This window comes from Oncorhynchus kisutch, linkage group LG17 (assembly GCF_002021735.2).
Source record: "Oncorhynchus kisutch isolate 150728-3 linkage group LG17, Okis_V2, whole genome shotgun sequence".
NCBI lineage: Eukaryota > Metazoa > Chordata > Actinopteri > Salmoniformes > Salmonidae > Oncorhynchus > Oncorhynchus kisutch.
Window position 1 is genome coordinate 81245635 of NC_034190.2, and position 21529 is coordinate 81267163.

The following is a 21529-nucleotide window of genomic DNA, read 5'->3' on the forward strand; positions in this document are numbered from 1 at the left end:
TCTGCCTCCCCTCCTATACCTCAGACCCAGCTGAAGCTCTGCCTCCCCCCCTGTACCTCAGACCCAGCTGAAGCTCTGCCTCCCCTCCTGTACCTCAGACCCAGATGAAGCTCTCTGCCTCCCCTCCCCTCCTGTACCTCAGACCCAGCTGAAGCTCTCTGCCTCCCCTCCTGTACCTCAGACCCAGCTGAAGCCCTCTGCTTCCCTCCCTCTGACCCAGCTGAAGCCCTCTGCCTCCCCTCCTGTACCTCAGACCCAGCTGAAGCCCTCTGCCTCCCCTCCTGTACCTCAGACCCAGCTGAAGCTCTCAGACTTCTATCCTACAAAGACCTAACCACAGGTTTCTTTTAGACCAGGTCACAGATAGGTTCATTGGAAATATTTTCTGATTCCTGAGATTTCTTCTGTTTCCAGAATTATCCGCAGACAGACTTTACAGATGCTGTGGGTACATGTTAGGAAAACTAAATCCTTGAAGATGTTACTGCACACAGGACAGGAGAAATAGTCTTCAGAGAGAGCAGGTTCAGAAGATGCCTTTTTCTCGCCTCCTTCCCTCTTCTGTAATACGATTCTGAGAAGACGATTATTATTTTGAGAAGTTGTAGCAGTGGAGTCAGTAGCTAGAGGGTTTGATGTTCTTCAATTGTTGTTTTGAATCTTTAGAAGGATAATGACAAAAAAAAACTTTATTTACCTTCACCTTTATTTAACTAGGCAAGTCAGTAAATAAGAACAAATTCTTATTTATAAATGACGGCCTACCCCGGCCAAATCCTAACTCGGACGACGCTGGGCCAATTGTGCCCCGCCCTATGGGACTCAAAATCACGGCCAGTTGTGATACAGCCTGGAATCGAACCAGGGTCTGTAGTGACGCCTCTATCACTGAGATGCAGTTGCCTTAGACCGCTGAGCCACTCAGGAGCCCAATAAGTCATATGTTGTGTTCTGTAGGTTGAATGCTGAATAGCTGAATGTTAGTGCTGTTCTGAACATCCTTCCTGCTAACAGGTTTGTCAGGGTTGGAGCTACCTGGAACGCATGAGACTGTGTACATGTACAAGGGTCACAAGGATACAGTAGTTCTCTGCAGTTGTTTTATCTACTGTTAAAAGTGCTAAGATACTGTGTGTGACCACTGGCCACCAATTACGTGCCTCTCCTGTCACCTGCCGGGCGAGACAGATGCGAGGAGCATCATTGGTGGCCACAGGTCAAGGTTCACAAGTATAGTTCTCTGTGACTGTGTTATCTACTGATAAAAGATGTTAAGATACATTGATAAATTCATCCTCACTAGAACCTAAACAGGAGGAAATCTCCACACACACACACACACACACACACACACACACACACACACACACACACACTAGATAAAATATGTTCAATGAAAACATACAGAACAATAAAAGTGACTTCAAGTCAACGTAATAGAATTTAATGAACAGATGAGCTCTTTGAAACAATGGTGTCAACCACTAAAAAACTAAACAATGTTTTGAAGGACTGCTTCAGAAGAATATAAAACGTACTCTTCAAATAAAAATAAAAAAGACTCCCTAAAGTAAATCAGACAAAGTACACGGGTCATTCAGACGTCGTGTCAACATAAATGTGTCTATTTCGCTACAAAGAAAAAAAAAGAAGTCATATAAAAGACATATTCCCTGTACAGACAATAACTGGGGACTGGATATTGAAATCACATCTGAAATGCAAGACTTGGGGTCACTTCCATTTCAATTCAGGAAGTAAACTGAAATTAAAAATGTGCCTCTATAGTTCTCTATGAGAACATTTTGAAATTGGACCCTGCTGAGAAGTGCTTACAAAAAAACGTTCTAACTAATATCCATTTTGGAGACAATATTTGACAATCCTTATGGACCAAGGCTGGGCTTCTATGGTGTTGCATGTTTCAACAAAAGACACATACAGGGCAACAATAAGTGTTCCATCATTTTGACTCTTTTACAGCTGAATTTGTAAACAGTTTTTTTTTGCATTTGTGAAACACACCAACAACAAAAAAATGTGTTGCTTTACGACCAAACAAAATGTATTCTGCAACTAACTACCATCAGTTATGACTTCGTCAGAAAACATGAAGTCATTGACCGGTGGTATTATGCAGGTGAAACATCTCATCGTTGTCTTGGTTTCCAGGACAGAGCGCTACAGTCCCAGTACATCTTAACTTTCACATCTTACTGAATACCTCAGGCACTGCAGTCAGTCACAGAGCCAGGTCTGGAAGACCCATCATGGAGGACACCAGTCATAGGGATATCATATTGTTGAGTATAGGGGCAAGAGGTGGTGGGAGAATACAGGTTTATGTCTGCCATGGCATCATCCGGATAGGAGCTACATATTTGTAGTTCTTGGATGAGTTTCCTCCTTACATTATAAAGAACTTTGAGTGTCTGGAGAAGTGCTGGCTAGCTGGGTGGGGGGGGGCTCAGAGGGCCTCGACTGACTGACGGAGGGGTGGTCGGGGGTTGTAGGTGCTAAGAAACTCGGACCATCTGAGCTACATTGTCTTCTCCTGCCTGGGCGGCCAGCTCTGCCTGTTGCTGAGGAAGAGAAGGCGAGAGAGAGGAAGGATGAAGGTACCAATCAACCTAAACATGTATCATGTACATTCTATAACATCATGTACAGAAAGTATTCAGACCCCTCAACTTTTCCCCTCACATTTTGTTACGTGACAGCCTTGTTCTAAAATGTATTAAATAGCAATGAATCTACACACAATACCCCATAATGACAAAGCGAAAACAGGCTTTTAGAGATTATAGCAAATGTATTAAAAATAAAAAACAAATACCTTAGTTACATAAGTATTCAGACTTTGAGTATGTATGAAACTCAAAATTGAATTCAGGTGCATCCTGTTTCCATTGATCATCCTTGAGCTGTTTCTCAAGTCCACCTGTGGTAAATTCAATTGATTGGACATGATTTGGAAAGGTACACACCTATAAGGTCAAACAGTTGACAGTGTATGTCAGAGCAAATACCAGGCCATGAGGTCGAAGGAATTGTCCGTTGAGCTCCGAGACTGGATTGTGTCGAGGCACAGATCTGGGGAAGGTCCCCAAGAACACAGTGGCCTCCATCGCTCTTAATTGGAAGAAGTTTGGAACCGCCAAGACTCTTCCAAAAGCTGGCCACCCGGGCCAAACTGAGCAATCGGGGGAAAAGGGCCTTGGTCAGGGAGGTGACCAAAAACCCGATGGTCACTCTGACAGAGCTCCAGAGTTCCTCTGTGGAGATGGGAGAACCTTCCAGAAAGACAACCATCTCTGCAGCACTACACCAATCAGGCCTTTATGGTAAAGTGGCCAGACGAAAGCCACTCCTCAGTAAAGGCACATGACAGCCCGCTTGGAGTTTTTCAATAGGCACCTAAAGACTCTCAGACTATGAGAAACAATATTCTCTGGTCTGATGAATTCAAGATTGAACTATTTGGCCTGAATGCCAAGCTTCACATCTGGAGGAAACCTGGCATCATCCCTACGGTGAAGCATGGTGGTGGCAGCATCATGTTGTGGGGAGGTCTTTCAGCGGCAGGAACTGGTAGACGAGTCAGGATTGAGGGAAAGATGAATGGAGAAAAGTACAGAGAGATCATTGATGAAAACCTGCTCCGGAACGCTCAGGACCTCACAGTGGGGCGAAGGTTCACCTTCTAACAGGACAACGACCCTAAGCACACAGCCAAGATAACGCAGGAGTGGCTTCGGGACAAGTCTCTGAATGTCCTTGAGTGGCCCAGTCAGAGCCTGGACTTAAACCCGATAGAACATCTCTGGAGAGACCTGAAAATAGCTGTGCAGCAACACTTCCCATCCAACCTGACAGAGCTTGAGAGGATCTGCAGAGAAGAATGGGAGGAACTCCCCAAATACAGGTTTGCCAAGCTTGTAGTGTCATACCCAAGAAGACTCGGGCTGTAATCGCTGCTTTAACAAAGTACTGCGTAAAAGGTCTGAATACTTATGTAAATGTGATATTTCATTATTATGATTTATTTTTAATTTGCAAAAATGTATTGCGTGTAGATTGATGAGGGGAAAAAACAAATTAATTAATTTTAGAATAAGGCTGTAATGTAAAAATGTGGGTCAAGGGGTCTGAATACTTTCCGAATGCACTGTACATTACAGCATTTCCCATTCTAAAAGCTATTATTATTATTATTATTATTATTATCATCAATATCATCTATGTGTATTTTTATAAAACCTGAAAAGACTGGCACTAGTAAGGATTCTTTAAATTGTATAATGGCGGTTATAGTGAGGAAGCAGCCAGTAGAACCTCAACTCATCCCCTCCTGAATGTCTGGTTGTGGTTCCCCTTCACCAGCTCTCTTACCAGGGCCAGGGCCATCTCCTCCCTCTCCTTGGGAGAGAAGAAGCGTCCTCCGTCTCCCCTCTTGCGCTGCATGGCGTGACGGTGACGGGACTCGTGCAGGTATTTCTGCAAAACAGAGACAGACAAATGTTAGTCACTAACAACACTGCTTTTTCAGTCCAGCATCAGAAGAACATAATCAATTCCCATACTCCATAGTGACAGCCCTTCAGAAAAGTGTGAGACCATTCTGAATCATCCTCCTCTATTTGGGGGGTCTTTCTCTCAGCCTCTAGCTTGGCGCTGTCATACTCTACTACATCAGCCGACACTCGCAACTATCACAGATGATAAAGAGAAACACTGCCGCAAGCTGCCCAGTGACGCGAGCCTACCAGACCAGCTAAATTCCTTCTTGCTTCGAGGCAAGCAACACTGAACTATGCATGAGAGCCCTGGTTGTTCTGGACGACTGTCTGATCTCGCTCCCCATAGCCGATGTGAGTAAGACCTTTAAAACAGGTTAACATTCACAAGGCAAAACTAAATAAAAATGTTAAAAAATCTATTCAAAATGCCGCGGAGCCAGACAAATTACCAGGACGCATACTTAAGAGCATGCCCTGATCAGCTGGCAAATGTCTTCAGACATTTTCAACCTCTCCCTGACCCAGTCTGTAAGAACTACATGTTTCAAGCAGACCTCCATAGTCCCTGTGCCCAAGAACGTCAAGGTAACCTGTCTAAATGACTATCGCCCCGTAGCACTCAACTCTAGCTATGAAATGCTTTGAAAGGCTGGACAGGGCTCACATCAACACCATCATCCCAGAAATCCTGGGTCCAATCCAATTCGCATACCGCCCGACTACAGATGATGCAATCTCTATTGCACTTCACACTGCCCTCTCCCACCTGGACAAGAGAAACATCTACATGAGAAAAGCTGTTCGTTGACTACAGCTCAGCGTTCAACAACATAGTGCCCTCCAAGCTCATCACTAAGCTCAGGACCCTAGGAATGAGCACCTCCCTCTGCAACTGGAACCTGGACTTCCTGACAGGCTGCCCCCAGGTGGTGAGGGTAGGTAACAACACATCCGCCATGCTGACCCGCAACACGGGGACCCTCAGTGGTGAGTGTTTAAGGCTTCATCATCCTTCAGTTGGCTGGTGCCTTGCCAAACTCGGCTAGCCGAACTGAACCAGTGTGCTCGCATACTCCCGTGAAAAGACCTTAGCTTGAAAAAGCAATAGTACTACTTTGAGAAGCTGTAGCCAGTATACACTTCCTCAAAAGTCAGAATTTATCTAAAATAACTAACTCAATAAATCTGTCATTAACTTTGATGTTTTTGCCAAGGAGAGCTTAGCCTCGCAATTTTACATCTAACTAATTTATTATGAACCGTTTTGAGTAGATGTCCTGGATGGGTGGAAGCACGGTCCCAGTGATGTATTGGGCCGTCTTTACCACCCTCTGGAGGGCCTTGCGGTAGTGGATGGAGCAATTCCCTTACCGGGCCATGATGCAACCAGTCAGGACACTCTCGATGGTGCTGGGATAGTATTTGGAGAGGACCTGGGGCGGCATGTCAAATTTCTTCAGATTGTGCAAAGCCTTCATCAAGGCAAAGGGTTCTTTGAAGAATCTCAAATATATTTTGATTTGTTTTGCACTTTTTTGGTTACTACATGATTCCATATGTGTTATTTCATAGTTTTGATATCTTCACTATTATTCTACAATGTAGAAAATAGTAAAAATAAAGAAAAATACTCTGCATATAGTGGGGTCGCCATTTTAGCATCAGAAACTCCAGGACGAGTGAACAGCAGCTCGCAATGTTATCTTCGGTATGCTAGGAACTGTTTATGAGGAAACATTCCCCGACCGACCGACTCTTACCAGAAGCCACTGTTCGAGTCATTTGAAATATAGAGAAGACATCTGGTTGAATAGCAGAGTCTAGTGTGTTGAGATACTCTCCTCATTGTTGGGAAGGGACCTTAAGTAAGCATTTCACTTAGTCTACACCTGTTGTATACTCGCTCTCCTCATTGTTGGGAAGGGACCTTAAGTAAGAATTTCACTGTTAGTCTGTTGTTTACGACGCATGTGACAAATAACATTAGATTTGAAGCCCTACCCTAACCCAGGCTACTCACCCTCCTCTCTTTGGGGATCTTTCCCTCTTCCTCTAGCTTGGCGCGGGCCTGTCGTCACACACTAACACTAACCCAGGCTACTCACCCTCCTCTCCTTGGGGATCTTGCCCTCAGCCTCCAGCTTGGCGCGGGCCTGTCTTCTCTTCAGGATGCGATGGTACTGTTTAGCGTTGACGTACAGAGGTTCCTCCTCTAACATCTCAGCCCCGGGTAGAGGGATACGCTGCATAGCAGGCACCGCACCTCCACTAGGCATCATCTAGCAGGGAGAGACAAACTAGTTAGAGGGACAAACACACACCTGGCATGTGCCTGACAAGAGACAATTCTTTCCAATAAAACACCCCCATACCATAGAGATAGTGTAATATCTAATTCACTGGCAAATACCTTACTGAGTCTAGGTAAGAATTATGTGTGTGCGAATTCATTTTGGGCTCTAATAACCAGGAAATGACACACCACAGACTGTAATAACCAGGAAATGACACACTACAGACTCTGTAATAACCAGGAAATGACACACTACAGACTCTGTAATAACCAGGAAATGACACACTACAGACTCTGTAATAACCAGGAAATGACACACCACAGACCCTGTAATAACCAGGAAATGACACACTACAGACTCTGTAATAACCAGGAAATGACACACTGCAGACTCTGTAATAACCAGGAAATGACACACTGCAGACTCTGTAATAACCAGGAAATGACACACTGCAGACTCTGTAATAACCAGGAAATGACACACTACAGACTCTGTAATAACCAGGAAATGACACACTACAGACTCTGCAATGACACACTAGACTCTGTAATAACCAGGAAATGACACACTACAGACTCTGCAATAACCAGGAAATGACACACTACAGACTCTGCAATAACCAGGAAATGACACACTACAGACTCTGTAATAACCAGGAAATGACACACTACAGACTCTGTAATAACCAGGAAATGACACACTACAGACTCTGTAATAACCAGGAAATGACACACTACAGACTCTGCAATAACCAGGAAATGACACACTACAGACTCTGCAATAACCAGGAAATGACACACTACAGACTCTGTAATAACCAGGAAATGACACACTACAGACTCTGTAATAACCAGGAAATGACACACTACAGACTCTGTAATAACCAGGAAATGACACACTACAGACTCTGTAATAACCAGGAAATGACACACTACAGACTCTGTAATAACCAGGAAATGACACACTACAGACTCTGTAATAACCAGGAAATGACACACTACAGACTCTGTAATAACCAGGAAATGACACACTACAGACTCTGTAATAACCAGGAAATGACACACTACAGACTCTGCAATAACCAGGAAATGACACACTACAGACTCTGCAATAACCAGGAAATGACACACTACAGACTCTGTAATAACCAGGAAATGACACACTACAGACTCTGTAATAACCAGGAAATGACACACTACAGACTCTGCAATAACCAGGAAATGCACACTACAGACTCTGTAATAACCAGGAAATGACACACTACAGACTCTGCAATAACCAGGAAATGACACACTATAGACTTTGTAATAACCAGGAAATGACACACTACAGACTCTGCAAAGACACACTACAGACTCTGCAACGACACACTAAAGGCTCTGCAACGACACACTAAAGGCTCTGCAACGACACACTAAAGGCTCTGCAACGACACACTACAGGCTCTGCAACGACACACTACAGGCTCTGCAACGACACACTACAGGATCTGCAACGACACACTACAGGATCTGCAACGACACACTACAGGCTCTGCAACGACACACTACAGGCTCTGCAACGACACACTACAGGCTCTGCAACGACACACTACAGGCTCTGCAACGACACACTACAGGCTCTGCAACGACACACTACAGGCTCTGCAACGACACACTACAGGCTCTGCAACGACACACTACAGGCTCTCCAACGACACACTACAGGCTCTTCAACGACACACTACAGGCTCTGCAATGACACACTACAGACTCTGCAACGACCAGGAGATAACAGACCTGGTGATCCACCCCCCTCAGTGATCTAGGTAACAGGATGTCTGGGTGTATCTGCTGGTGCCGGGGGCCTTACCATGACCATGCCACCGGTGTTCATCATGTTGCCTGAGACTGGCAGGGTGACGGTCACGGTGCCCTGCTGTCCACTGTTGGTAGTGGTGGTGTTGGCGCCCCCTGTCTGTACCATCTGGGCCCCCGTCAGACTGCCTGCTGGGATGGTGATCATTCCTGGGGAGAAAAAGCCTCCTTATCACCACCACCATCACCATTACTATAGTCATCAGATTGACATTTCACTCACGGCACCAGAAGGTACAGTATGTGACGGCATTTAACTAACATCTTTTGAGAATATACAGAACGTATATTACTGGAAGTGTGTGTGTGTGTGTGTGTGTGTGTGTGTGTTGCACACGTTCGTATTTGTGCAAATTTAATGGTCGCGTACATAGATTTACAGATGTTATCACAGGGGCAGCGAAATTATTGTGTAAAGTAAATAAAGTGTGTGTGTGTGTGTGTGTGTGTGTGTGTGTGTGTAGGCATGTGTGCGGTCATGCATATCAGTGTGTGTGTGTATGTGTGTGTGTGTGTATAGGCATGTGTGCGGTCATGCATATCAGTGTGTGTGTGTATGTGTGTGTGTGTGTGTGTGTGTGTGTAGGCATGTGTGCGGTCATGCATATCAGTGTGTGTGTGTATGTGTGTGTGTGTGTGTGTGTGTAGGCATGTGTGCGGTCATGCATATCAGTGTGTGTGTGTATGTGTGTGTGTATAGGCATGTGTGCGGTCATGCATATCAGTGTGTGTGTGTATGTGTGTGTGTGTGTGTGTGTGTAGGCATGTGTGCGGTCATGCATATCAGTGTGTGTGTGTATGTGTGTGTGTGTGTGTAGGCATGTGTGCGGTCATGCATATCAGTGTGTGTGTGTATGTGTGTGTGTGTGTGTGTGTGTAGGCATGTGTGCGGTCATGCATATCAGTGTGTGTGTGTATGTGTGTGTGTGTATGTGTGTGTGTGTAGACATGTGTGCGGTCATGCATATCAGTGTGTGTATGTGTGTGTGTGTATGTAGGCATGTGTGCGGTCATGCATATCAGGGTGTGTGTGTGTGTGTGTGTGTGTGTGTGTGTGTATGTGTGTGTGTGTGTAGGCATGTGTGCGGTCATTCATATCAGTGTGTGTGTAATGTAAACAAACCCTGTTGCAGGACGGTGCCGTCTGAGTTGACCGGCTGGTAGACGATGGTCTGTCCGTCAGCCGTCTGTGCCAGCTGCTGGCCCTGCTGCAACTGGATCTGCTGGCCCTGTTGCAACTGGATCTGCTGGCCCTGTAGGAACACACCGGAACACACAGGACTGGGTCATATATGACGACAGGTAAAGTACGTAGCATGAGCCTTGGCTAGTGCGAACTGGAACGGCTCATAGGAGTAGGAACCCGTTTCCTGTTTCCTGTTTCTGTAGCGTGAGACAACTTGATGTACAAGAACAGGACCTTACACACACATCCCCCCCAATTTTTTACATCTGTGTGGGTAACGGATGTGAAACCGCTAGCTAGTTAGCGGTGGGGCGCGCTAAATAGCGTTTCAATCGGTGACGTCACTCTGAGACCTTGAAGTAGTGGTTCCCCTTGCTCTGCAAGAGCCGCGGCTTTTGTGGAGCGATGGGTAACGATGCTTCGTGGGTGACTGTTGGTGATGTGTTCAGAGGGTCCCTGGTTCGCGCCCGGGTATGGGCGAGGGGACGGTCTAAAGTTATACTGTTTGTTACATGTGCAGTTTGAAGGGAGTTGCTAACTAGCGCAGTTGCCAACTAGCATTAGCATAATGACTGTCAGTCTATGCTAGCAGATAGCGCAATGACCGTAAGTTTATGGGTAACGCTAGTCAGCATTGGCTCACAAAACGACCTCGAACTTCCTTCTGGGGAAGTAGATAGTGGGCTTCATTGCCAAAAATCCAGAAGAATCCCTATAAATAACACCTCAATTGGAAAGGAATTACAGAAAGAGCCACTCCTGACCCTACATACAGTATGACCCTACATACAGGAACACACAGTACGGGGCCACTCCTGACCCTACATACAGTATGACCCTACATACAGGAACTCACAGTACGGGGCCACTCCTGACCCTACATACAGGAACACACAGTACAGGGTCACTCCTGACCCTACATACAGGAACACACAGTACGGGGTCACTCCTGACCCTACATACAGGAACACACAGTACGGGGTCACTCCTGACCCTACATACAGGAACACACAGTACAGGGTCACTCCTGACCCTACATACAGGAACACACAGTACAGGGTCACTCCTGACCCTACATACAGGAACACACAGTACAGGGTCACTCCTGACCCTACATACAGGAACACACAGTACAGGGTCACTCCTGACCCTACATACAGGAACACACAGTACAGGGTCACTCCTGACCCTACATACAGGAACACACAGTACAGGGTCACTCCTGACCCTACATACAGGAACTCACAGTACAGGGTCACTCCTGACCCTACATACAGGAACACACAGTACAGGGTCACTCCTGACCCTACATACAGGAACTCACAGTACGGGGCCACTCCTGACCCTACATACAGGAACACACAGTACGGGGTCACTCCTGACCCTACAGGAGTGTGTGTGTGTGTGTGTGTGTGTGTGTGTGTGTGTGTGTGTGTGTGTACATGTGCCTGTGTGCGTGGGAGAGTGTGTGCATGTGCCTGTGTGTGTGTGTGTGGGAGAGTGTGTACATGCGCCTGTGTGTGTATGGGAGCGTGTGTGTGTATATATGTGTACATGCGCCTGTGTGTGTGTATATACCTGGTTCTGTCCGGCTGTGATGGCTTGTTGTGGCTGTTGGATGATGATCTGTTGGGTTTGACCCTGCTGTCCCCCGAGCTGTAACATCTGTCCGCCCTGCAGCTGGATCTGCTGTCCCCCTAGATGGATCGTCTGACCGTTCTGCAGCTGGATCTGCTGTCCACCCTGCAGCTGGATCTGACAGTGAAACATGATCAGATGATAGCTTTGTGTTCATAATATCATTTCCAACTCCTGAATCTGGCTCAAAGAAATATGATTACTAGAATGGGAAAAGCCACTAAGACCACTGCAATTTGACTGCATCCTCATTGAATGGGTTCTAGTAAATATATATTTCTATATGGTTTCTTCTTCTTCTTCTTCTTCATCCCATTCCTCACCTGTTGTAGTCCCTGTCCTCCAGACACAGGCACTTGCATGATGGTCTGTCCCTGTCCCCCACCCATAGCCTGCACCATGATGGGTTGCCCTGACGACGTGATCAACTGCCCTCCGCTCACCTGCACCATCAGGGGCTGACCCTGGACCTGTGTGGGGAGGGGAGGGAGGGGGGGGTTAAGTTCATTGCTTTAATTGTTTTTTAAATTTGACAATAAAAATGATTCAATGTATAGCTTGATATAAAGTAACCGTTTCATGGCTTAGCGAGAGTTCCATTGAATGCCATGCATGCCATTCAGGCTTATGAATTGACATTTCTGACAAAGCATTGCTGCTTACAGGAAATAAAATGATAAATACACACACACACAGAATGGAGCCAGCTCTTTGAGTTGACACTACGCGGAAAACAGAGTCAAATACGATGAACAACAAGATGGCCCCGAATAATTGTCTCCAAAATGTTGATACCTCCATTAAAAAGGAGTTACATTGCGGTTCAGAACAGCGATAACCTAATTAGCATGCTAGCGGTGCTCAGGGCACTGAGATGGGTGGGTGGACGAGGGTCATGCAAGTACACTGTGACACTGAGTGACAGTCAGGCCGGCGGTCACACCACTACCTGGAGTGTCTGCACCTGCTGGCCAGAGGCCGTCATTACGGCCGCCTCGGTCTGCAGCTACACTGCCGTCACTGTGCCCTGAGTCTGTAGACAAGGCAGCAGACAAAGCTGGATCACTTTGAGCAAGGCGAGGAGCAGAATCGCTCATCTTGATCACATCACCGAGTAGATATATTTGGGGAAGCAAGGCGATGTTGATATCAGTGATTCTGCATAACAAGAGACGCCTCGTCCCAGAGAGGTGTAACAAGAGACGCCTCGTCCCAGAGAGGTGTAACAAGAGACGCCTCGTCCCAGAGAGGTGTAACAAGAGACGCCTCATCCCAGAGAGGTGTAACAAGAGACGCCTCGTCCCAGAGAGGTGTAACAAGAGACGCCTCGTCCCAGAGAGGTGTAACAAGAGACGCCTCGTCCCAGAGAGGTGTAACAATTGTTTGATAATATAAGCAGTATAATTGCATTTCCATGTAAAATGTCCCATGAGCAATAACAAGTGAAATTCATCAAATTGGGTGTCAAATGAAAGCTAATATATATATTTGTTTTTTATTAAGGCATATATTCATTTTTTTTTACCACTTTCCATCCTAAAAATGAGGACTAAGCAAAGGCTTTGAAAAAGAGCCTTAGAAAACTAGCATCTAGCATTATACATCTAGCATAACATTTAGCATCTAGCATAACATCTAGCATCTAGCATAACATCTAGCATAACATCTAGCATAACATCTAGCATAACATCTAGCATCTAGCATAACATCTAGCATCTAGCATAACATCTAGCATTATACATCTAGCATCTAGCATAACATCTAGCATTATACATCTAGCATCTAGCATAACATCTAGCATTATACATCTAGCATCTAGCATAACATTTAGCATCTAGCATAACATCTAGCATCTAGCATAACATCTAGCATAACATTTTTGGGTGACCCGACCAAATTCACATAGAAATCTGAGTTATAGATCTGTCATTCTCATTGAAAGCAAGTCATGAGGTGGTAGATCAGTTCTGTGTGTGCTATTTCTATGCTTCCCATTCTTAAAAGTTATGTTTTTTGCATCTTTTACTTTCGGGTTTTGTACACCAGGTTCAAACATTAAAGAAACAATATTTTTGCTTATTGAAAATATATTTCCCAGCAGTTTAGATGGTACAATGAATCTACACTATACATGCTTGTTGTGTCACATAACCTGAAATTAGGCAAACTACTAGAATTTCAGCAACCAGGAAATGGCGGTCAATCTTAGAATAATTTTTTAAATTAAAGTTCTAGAAGACAATCAATCACAGTACCAATAATTGCTTCTATTACACTCTAGGTGTGTACACTACATGACCAAAAGTATGTGGACACCGGCTCTTCGAACATCTCATTCCGAAATCATGGGCATTAATAACAGCCTCCACTCTTCTGGGAAGGATTTCCACTAGATGTTGGAACATCGCTGCAATAACAGCCTCCACTCTTCTGGGAAGGCTTTCCACTAGATGTTGGAACATTGCTGCAGGGACTTCCATTCAGCCACAAGAGCATGAGTGAGGTGTTGTGCGATTGTTGCGCGATTTGGCCCGGCTTGCAGTCGGTGTTCCAATTCATCCTAAAGGTGTTCGATGGAGTCGAGGTCAGGGCTCTGTGCAGGCCAGTCAAGTTGTTCCACACCGATCTCGACAAACCATTTCTGTATGGACTTTGCTTTGTGCACAGGGGCATTGTCATGCTGAAACAGGAAATGGACTGTTGCCACAAAGTTGTAAGCACAGAATTGTCTAGAATGTCATTGTATATTGTAGTGTTTAAATTTCCCTTTACTGGAACTAAGGGGCCCGAACAATGAAAAACAGCCCCAGACCATTATTCCTCATCCACCAAACTTTACAGTTGGCACTATGCATTCGGGCAGGTAACCTTCTGCTGGCAATCGCCAAACCCAGATTCTTCCATCGGACGATCAGATGGTGAAGCGTAATTCATCATTCCAGAGAACGTGTTTCCACTGCTCCAGAGTTCAAAGGCGGCGAGCTTTACACCACTCCAGCTGACGCTTGGCTCTGCGCCTGGTGATCTTAGGCTTGTGTGCGGCTGCTCGGCCACGGAAACCCACTTCATGAAGCTCTTGACAAACAGTTATTGTGCTGACGTTGCTTCTAGAAGCAGTTTGAAACTCGGTAGTGAGTGTTGCAACCGAGGACAGACTATTTTTACGCGCTATGCGCTTCAGCACTCGGCGATCCCGTTCTTTGAGCTTATGTGGCCTACCACTTTGCAGCTGAGCCGTTGTTGCTCCTAGACATTTCCACTTCACAATAACAGCACGTACAGTTGACCGGGGCCGCTCTAGCAGGGCAGAAACCTGACGAACTGACTTGTTGGAAAGGTGGCATCCTATGATGGTGCCACGTTGAAAGTTACTGAGCTCTTCAGTAAGGCCATTCTACTGCCAATGTGTGTCTATGGAGATTGCATGTCTGTGTGCTCGATTTTATACACCTGTCAGGAATGGGTGTTGCTGAAATAGCCAAATCCACTAATTTGAAGGGGTGTCCAGATACCTTCGTATATATAGTGTACTTGAACAAATTATTTGATAAAAAAATGTAATTGTAAAATATATATCGCACACAGAAGAAGTTTGAAGGATAATTTAGTTGCTAATGGCAGCCTGCAGTACCCTGGTCAGCCTTCAACTTGAGTAACTCAATGAGAGCGGGCAGCACAGAGCTACCCTGCAACGTCACTTCCTGGAATAGAGCTAGCCTGCAATGTCACTTCCTGGAGTAGAGCTACCCTGCAACGTCACTTCCTGGAGTAGAGCTACCCTGCAATGTCACTTCCTGGAGTAGATTTTACGTAGTGCCCATCGATTATTAATGTTTTAACCTCTCTGTTGAGATGTCGTGTATTCACCGTCAGTTGCTGGTTTCAAAAACTACACTACCCATGAGGCTTTTAGCATTTCTGCCACCACAGAAGCAGATACTGGGTCTGTTCTAACGCGTCCGCCTTGCGAATCCGAGGCCATGATTGTGCTTCCGTTGTGGTTGTTGTAGCGAAGCGATTCATTTCTCCTGACAGTGGAAGAACTGCTCTGGCGCACTGCATGAAACAGAGGCGTGCTTCACCCTCACCAGAGGCAGCCAAAAGTCGTCAAAAGTCCGACAAGGCACTGTGCGTGGTTTCAGACGACACGCTATCCCCGCTTTTCCAAAGAGAAAGGGACATATTTTTTAGTTCGTTGAGGCGATGGAGCCGGTGTTTGAACTAGGGCTGAGGTAAAAATGAACTGCACATAGTGTTCTACTCTGTTTCTCAGTCTAAATGCCTGTATCGCAACAATCTAGTTTTGTTTATTTTCCTTTTCATGAGTGTTTGTGTCCACTTGTTCTCATGTCTTTTTTTTGTCTAGTCTCCTTCTGTGCTGTGATTATGCATCTTCCTATTTATATACACACACACACACACACACACACACACACACACACATACACCAAGCCCCTCCCCCTGACATCAGGCCCCGCCCCCTAGCACTCACAACAAAGATGAGAGATCACGTCTTGCTTTCTGCTTTCTGACAAGCAGTTTTAACTCACTATTTGAATTTGAGGTTTGGTCCAACATAATTATTTTACTGGAAACAGGGGAGAAGTTAACATTTCAAACTCTATTTTTATTTATGTCTTAACTCTTCAAAAATGCTTGCATGCTGTTCAAACAGTTGGGATACGGACAGAAGAGTTCATAAGAGTTCATAAGCGTTCATAAGAGTTAAACTGTTCTACCTTGTTAGCGAGCAAATAGGTCCAAGTCGGAATAAAGATTAGCTGGCTACTCACTAGCACATGAGCTTATGCTTGAGAGATTTTTTATGAGACCTGTGTTAATTTTCTATCATGCCTGCTACACAAAGTTGGTAATTATTAGTGAATATGCATTATGCATGGTTCTGGTTAAATTTGGAACAAAAAGGGCATTTTCAGAGACCGACTTGAAAGCCAGATCAGTCATTATTGCCCAAAAAAATCAGGTTAAACTGTTACATTATTAGTGGGTGTTATGGTTGTGGAAGGCTTATATTTAGCCTAGGTATACATTTCATCAGCTCCGAATTCATTCGATTATTGCGGACTGTTTGAAATGCAGTGTATTTGACCTTTTAAATTGTACAACAAATTTGATTTAGAGGGCAAGATATATATTGTTAAATCACCCATAAATGTGAAAAAAAAATCTAGATATGATTTTAAGGACCAACTGATTTAGAGGTTTGAACATGAATTAATTCAAACCAGCAGCAGCTCATAGTAGATAGTTACCCACCTGTTGTTGTATCTGTCCATTGGATGTCTGCACGACTATCTGCTCCCCAGTCGAGGTGGTGGCGGTGGTGTACTCCATGGTCAGCTAGTCACTACCCGTTATTGTCACTTCCTGTTATAGCCACTTCCTGTTAAGTACAGAGTTTTGTCAATAAAATGTGAAGCAGGTTGGGATGTCAATACCAAGGTTAGGGTCACAAAAGCAATAATAGCCTATGACAGTGTTTTCCCAATATTAATTTAGCAGCAGAGGCCTCATTGTTGCCACTGCTGCAAAAAAATGTAATTTAGTCATATATGTTTCTGCCAAGACTCGCTTAATTTGATAGTTGTTGGCTCAATGACTGGAAGTCTATAGGAACAGGTAGCATGTAATTGCTAACGTTAGTGGCAATGAAACACCATTTTCCACCAGCATGCTAGCAATAGATAGAACAATGAAACACCATTTTCCACCAGCATGCTAGCAATAGATAGAACAATGAAACACCATTTTCCACCAGCATGCTAGCAATAGATAGAACAATGAAACACCATTTTCCACCAGCATGCTAGCAATAGATAGAACAATGAAACACCATTTTCCACCAGCATGCTAGCAATAGATAGAACAATGAAACAGATATTTCACTGGAAAATCCGGTTGCCGTTTCCACTCGACACCAAATATGGGGATGAGAAGAGGAAGCCCAGTGGCCGGCAGTGTGAGAAGACGGAGCGAGATGGACTTGGGTCGACATTTAGCAAATGTTCTCCTCAATTAAAGATTTTGATGTCAATGCAGTTTTCAAAAAGTGGACTACATCTTGTAGACTTTACAAAAGTAAAAAAAAAGAAGTATTGTTTAAAAGGAGTGCAAGGGTGAATTGTGTTATTGCACACGTGCACTTCACAGAGTAGGCGTTCTCTGATGGAAATGTGCACATAAAATGCTAGAAAGTGCCAAAAAGATCATGCTAGCTCGTGCTTGGCTCTGCCCACTATGTTTCATTTGCTCCCATTGGAAACTACAGGCTCTGGTCTATCTTGGGTTAGTCCCGGATGTTGTGTATAGACTACCACAGTATGAGTCATAATACCCATAAAAACCTAGTGGTCAAACAGGGAAATGGTTGCAATCGTCGTCGTCGTCCCCCCCCCCACCATACATTTTTCCCCATAGAAGATTTTCGAAACACTTAAAATAAGGGCTGTGTTTCGTGTCGGGTTTACGTGACGTTTTGATCACCGCGTAAATCTGTCTAGCACAACGTGACTTTTATCAATATATTTGCCTCTATTTACCCCCCAAAAATGTGATGCTAAAGTGGCTGCCATAAAGAACTAAAAATGCCATGATAATCTGGACGAGACTGCCGAACAGAGGCAAAGGTTAAACAAAATCTCTGGATTAACTATATAATGTTAGCTACATGTAGTAATGAATAAATTGGCAAAAAAATAATTGTCTTGTGGGAACTGTCTTGTGCAAGTTTTAAAATTGACAAAATACCTGTTTGCAAAGGTGTCCGCTAGAGATGACGTGCAAGAGCTGGCTGGGATTTGTAGTTTTGCATTTACATGGTCATCAAAACATCACGCCAGGGTAACCCCGTCTGGCATTTCTAATTGCCTTGTTATATCTGCCAAGTTGCTTTCTCAGAATATCATAATGGACCTGCTACTTTGACTTTCTCCACTTCCACTCTACAATTTCTCTTTTGTTTCCTCACCTCATCCAAGAGGCTCTCTGTTTGGATGTGGCCATTTTCAACCTTACTGGAGATCTGGCATCGGTGGTTTCCCTTCATTTGTTATTAAAGGTTATCAACTAAATCACCACAAGAGGAAGGCAGAATAGGTGATTGTGTATTGTTCAGACACAATAATACAATCTGTAGCAACTTCAGAGGTCAGATAGTGCTTCTTACTAATGTGTTCAGGTACGTAAAAAAGGTAGTAAACAAATACAGTGTTGATCAGGTAAAGCAACATCAACAATAGAGGATATGTCAATAGAAAACCTCTTGGTAATAACCAGGTCCAGAGTATGGCTGTGGTTATGGCTGGGCCCAGTAGAAAGACCCTTGGTAATAACCAGGTCCAGAGTATGGCTGTGGTTATGGCTGGGCCCAGTAGAAAGCCTCTTGGTAATAACCAGGTCCAGAGTATGGCTGTGGTTATGGCTGGGCCCAGTAGAAAGCCTCTTGGTAATAACCAGGTCCAGAGTATGGCTGTGGTTATGGCTGGGCCCAGTAGAAAGCCCCTTGGTAATAACCAGGTCCAGAGTATGGCTGTAGTTATGGCTGGGCCCAGTAGAAAGACCCTTGGTAATAACCAGGTCCAGAGTATGGCTGTGGTTATGGCTGGGCCCAGTAGAAAGTCTATTGGTAATAACCAGGTCCAGAGTATGGCTGTAGTTATGGCTGGGCCCAGTAACATTTTGGATAAAGTCCATAGAGCAAAAAAGATTCATAAATTCAATGGCCTTGGAGTCAGTCTGTCAACATGAATATTAAAATCACCCAACACAATGATTTTATCATAGTTCAAGGACAACAGACAATAGTTCAGAGAAACCAGTAAAGAAAGTGGGGCAGTACTTTGTTGTCCTATACAGGGTTATAGCTAGCACTGGTAGCTGACATTTAAACAGTATAGCATGATGCTCAAAATACATAAAGTTGCCAGACAAAATATTCTTACAGCTGAGAGTATTAGTACCCGTTTTCCGATCGAGTATGAAAAGCTGTAGTCCAGGGGGAGGCTTCAATAAGAGCGGCACTAGTCGGATGACAGCCATGTTTCAGTGAGAAACATGCAATCAACTTTGCGCTCGGTAAAGAGGTCATTCACAACAAAGGTTTTTAACTTGTGATTCCTCTAACATTTAAAAAGCACCACATTCAAATGAGTGTGGGCCACTCCCTCGAGGTAACCAATGGAATACCAATCAAATAATGAAAGTTACAACCACATTTTCTGAGAGTCTCCAATCTTTTTAGAATGGTAGGAGATGACAGTTTGTATAAACTCACTAGAGTTAGAGGAACCTAAACTAGGTTACTCACAATAACCAAAGTGCCATTTCTACAGGAGTTGATATGCTTTCCAAGTCCTCCGGGTGCTTATTCTGACAGGGAGAACTGGAGCACTACCAGACCCTGTCTGTCGTCAGTCTCTAAAAACAGTTTGATGTTGCTGGAAATAATCCAGGAACTCCATGCGGTTAGTGTGAATCCTGTCTCTTTTAACTTTAACCCCAGTCTCCTAAACCCTTGGAGAAATAAATTAGAGAAAGAAGTTGAGGAAAAAGTAGCTTAACATGTTTTATTATGAACTGAAACCTTCAGTCTTTGTTTGATACTGTTATGAGCAAAGCGTTTCCCTAGGTACTGTACATCGCTAACGTTAGTTAGCTTGAGAAAAGGCCAAAATATGATCTTACTTAGCCACAACTGGATAGTTTACTAACTAGCAAGAAAACAACTGAAACTGTCTTGAATGAAAAGGTCATATTTTTGCAATTTCCCAAAACCAATGCAATCTCTGAGGAGAGACTGTGCATCTTGCATTAAACACTACAATTGTCTGTAGTGGGGCACTACTCAGTTTACATGTTGATGTACAGAGTAATTAAATCATTTAGCAGCATTTAGTTAGGGGTGAGAAAAAAAATACTGCTGCAACAAGACTGGCAAAACATTCAGGATTAGCATTTAGCCACAGGTGGTTGAAAAGTGTGTTTCATAAGGAAAGTATGCATATCTTGTCACATTAAAAGGAGGAAATCGAAGCTTATCCAGCCTGAATGGAAAATGTTTTAGATACGAATGTATTGCCGGCTGCATACAATGCGTTTAGACAGCAAAATGAAACGACTCAGCATCGCCATCTGCCGAGCATAGGATGCAGAATGGCCTGCATACAACAAACACCATGCAGCAAATCAATACAAAAGATAGCTACATTTGTCGAAGGGCATATTGTTGCGCCGAGTTTTGTCTTGTCTTTGTTCTAGCTAGCTAACAATTACTGTAGCCTACCAAACCTTCAGTCTTTGTTTGATACTGTTGCTAGCAAAACGTGTCGCTAGGTACTGTACACCGCTAACGTTAGTTAGCTTGAGAAAAGGCCGAAAATGTGATCTTAGTTAGCTAACTGGATAGTTTACTAGCTAGCAAGTAAAACAACTACGGTAGTCTGTAGAAAGTCTCACATACTGAGCGGAGGAATGTTGGAAATGCATGTATGTTTGGGTATAACACTGGCTTGCTTACAAAAAAACGACACCATTAATGATTGGCTTCATTCAAACGCAACGTTGCATTTATCGTGCAACTCTTATCTCGGTCGCGCCAGTTGACTAGCAAGCAATTATTTTCTATTAACATCACACTGAAATCATTAAGAGTTCGTAATTTAAACATTCGATTCCTGTATTTTGTAGCGTTTAGTAATTTGGTTGGTCAATGACAAACCAATCCGTGCCTTCAATCGGACTTCTCTTACCGTGTCTCCGCTGTCCGGTATCCTTCTGATTGGCTCCAGTACAGGGTTCTAAAGCCCAATCACCAAAGTGAGCGAACAAAATGGCGCAAATGGAAAAACAACAGCGATGCCGAAGAGACGCATGTGATCTTTTAGACGAAGATAGACGGAAATGGCCGATCTATCACCCAGTATTTATTTTAGTATGTAATCTCTAACAAGCGTTACCACTGCATAAATTAGTTTTTTTTAAACGCATCAATATCAATGTATTTAGGAAAATGATGGT

The 21529-nt window shown here is 44.2% G+C and overlaps 1 protein-coding gene across 6 annotated transcripts; it reads right to left on the bottom strand.

The window, feature by feature from the left end:
- Positions 1 to 1418: 1418 nt before the first annotated feature.
- Positions 1419 to 21406, bottom strand: LOC109884907 (nuclear transcription factor Y subunit alpha-like). Of its 6 annotated transcripts, none has more exons than XM_031794766.1 (10): positions 21262 to 21379; positions 16772 to 16898; positions 12441 to 12527; positions 11818 to 11964; positions 11435 to 11611; positions 9794 to 9923; positions 8666 to 8820; positions 6626 to 6799; positions 4393 to 4497; positions 1419 to 2582 (listed from the first exon to the last, which is right to left on the bottom strand). In XM_031794766.1, the coding sequence occupies exons 3-10, from the start codon at positions 12477 to 12479 to the stop codon at positions 2517 to 2519; spliced, it is 993 nt and encodes a 330-aa protein (XP_031650626.1). In that variant the 5' UTR covers positions 12480 to 12527; positions 16772 to 16898; positions 21262 to 21379; the 3' UTR covers positions 1419 to 2516. The 6 variants fall into 6 exon arrangements, with proteins under 6 accessions (XP_031650626.1, XP_031650627.1, XP_031650623.1 ...); XM_031794767.1 differs by having other exon boundaries at positions 12444 to 12527; positions 21262 to 21287; XM_031794763.1 differs by lacking the exon at positions 12441 to 12527 and having other exon boundaries at positions 21262 to 21406.
- Between the last annotated feature and the right edge of the window lie 123 nt (positions 21407 to 21529).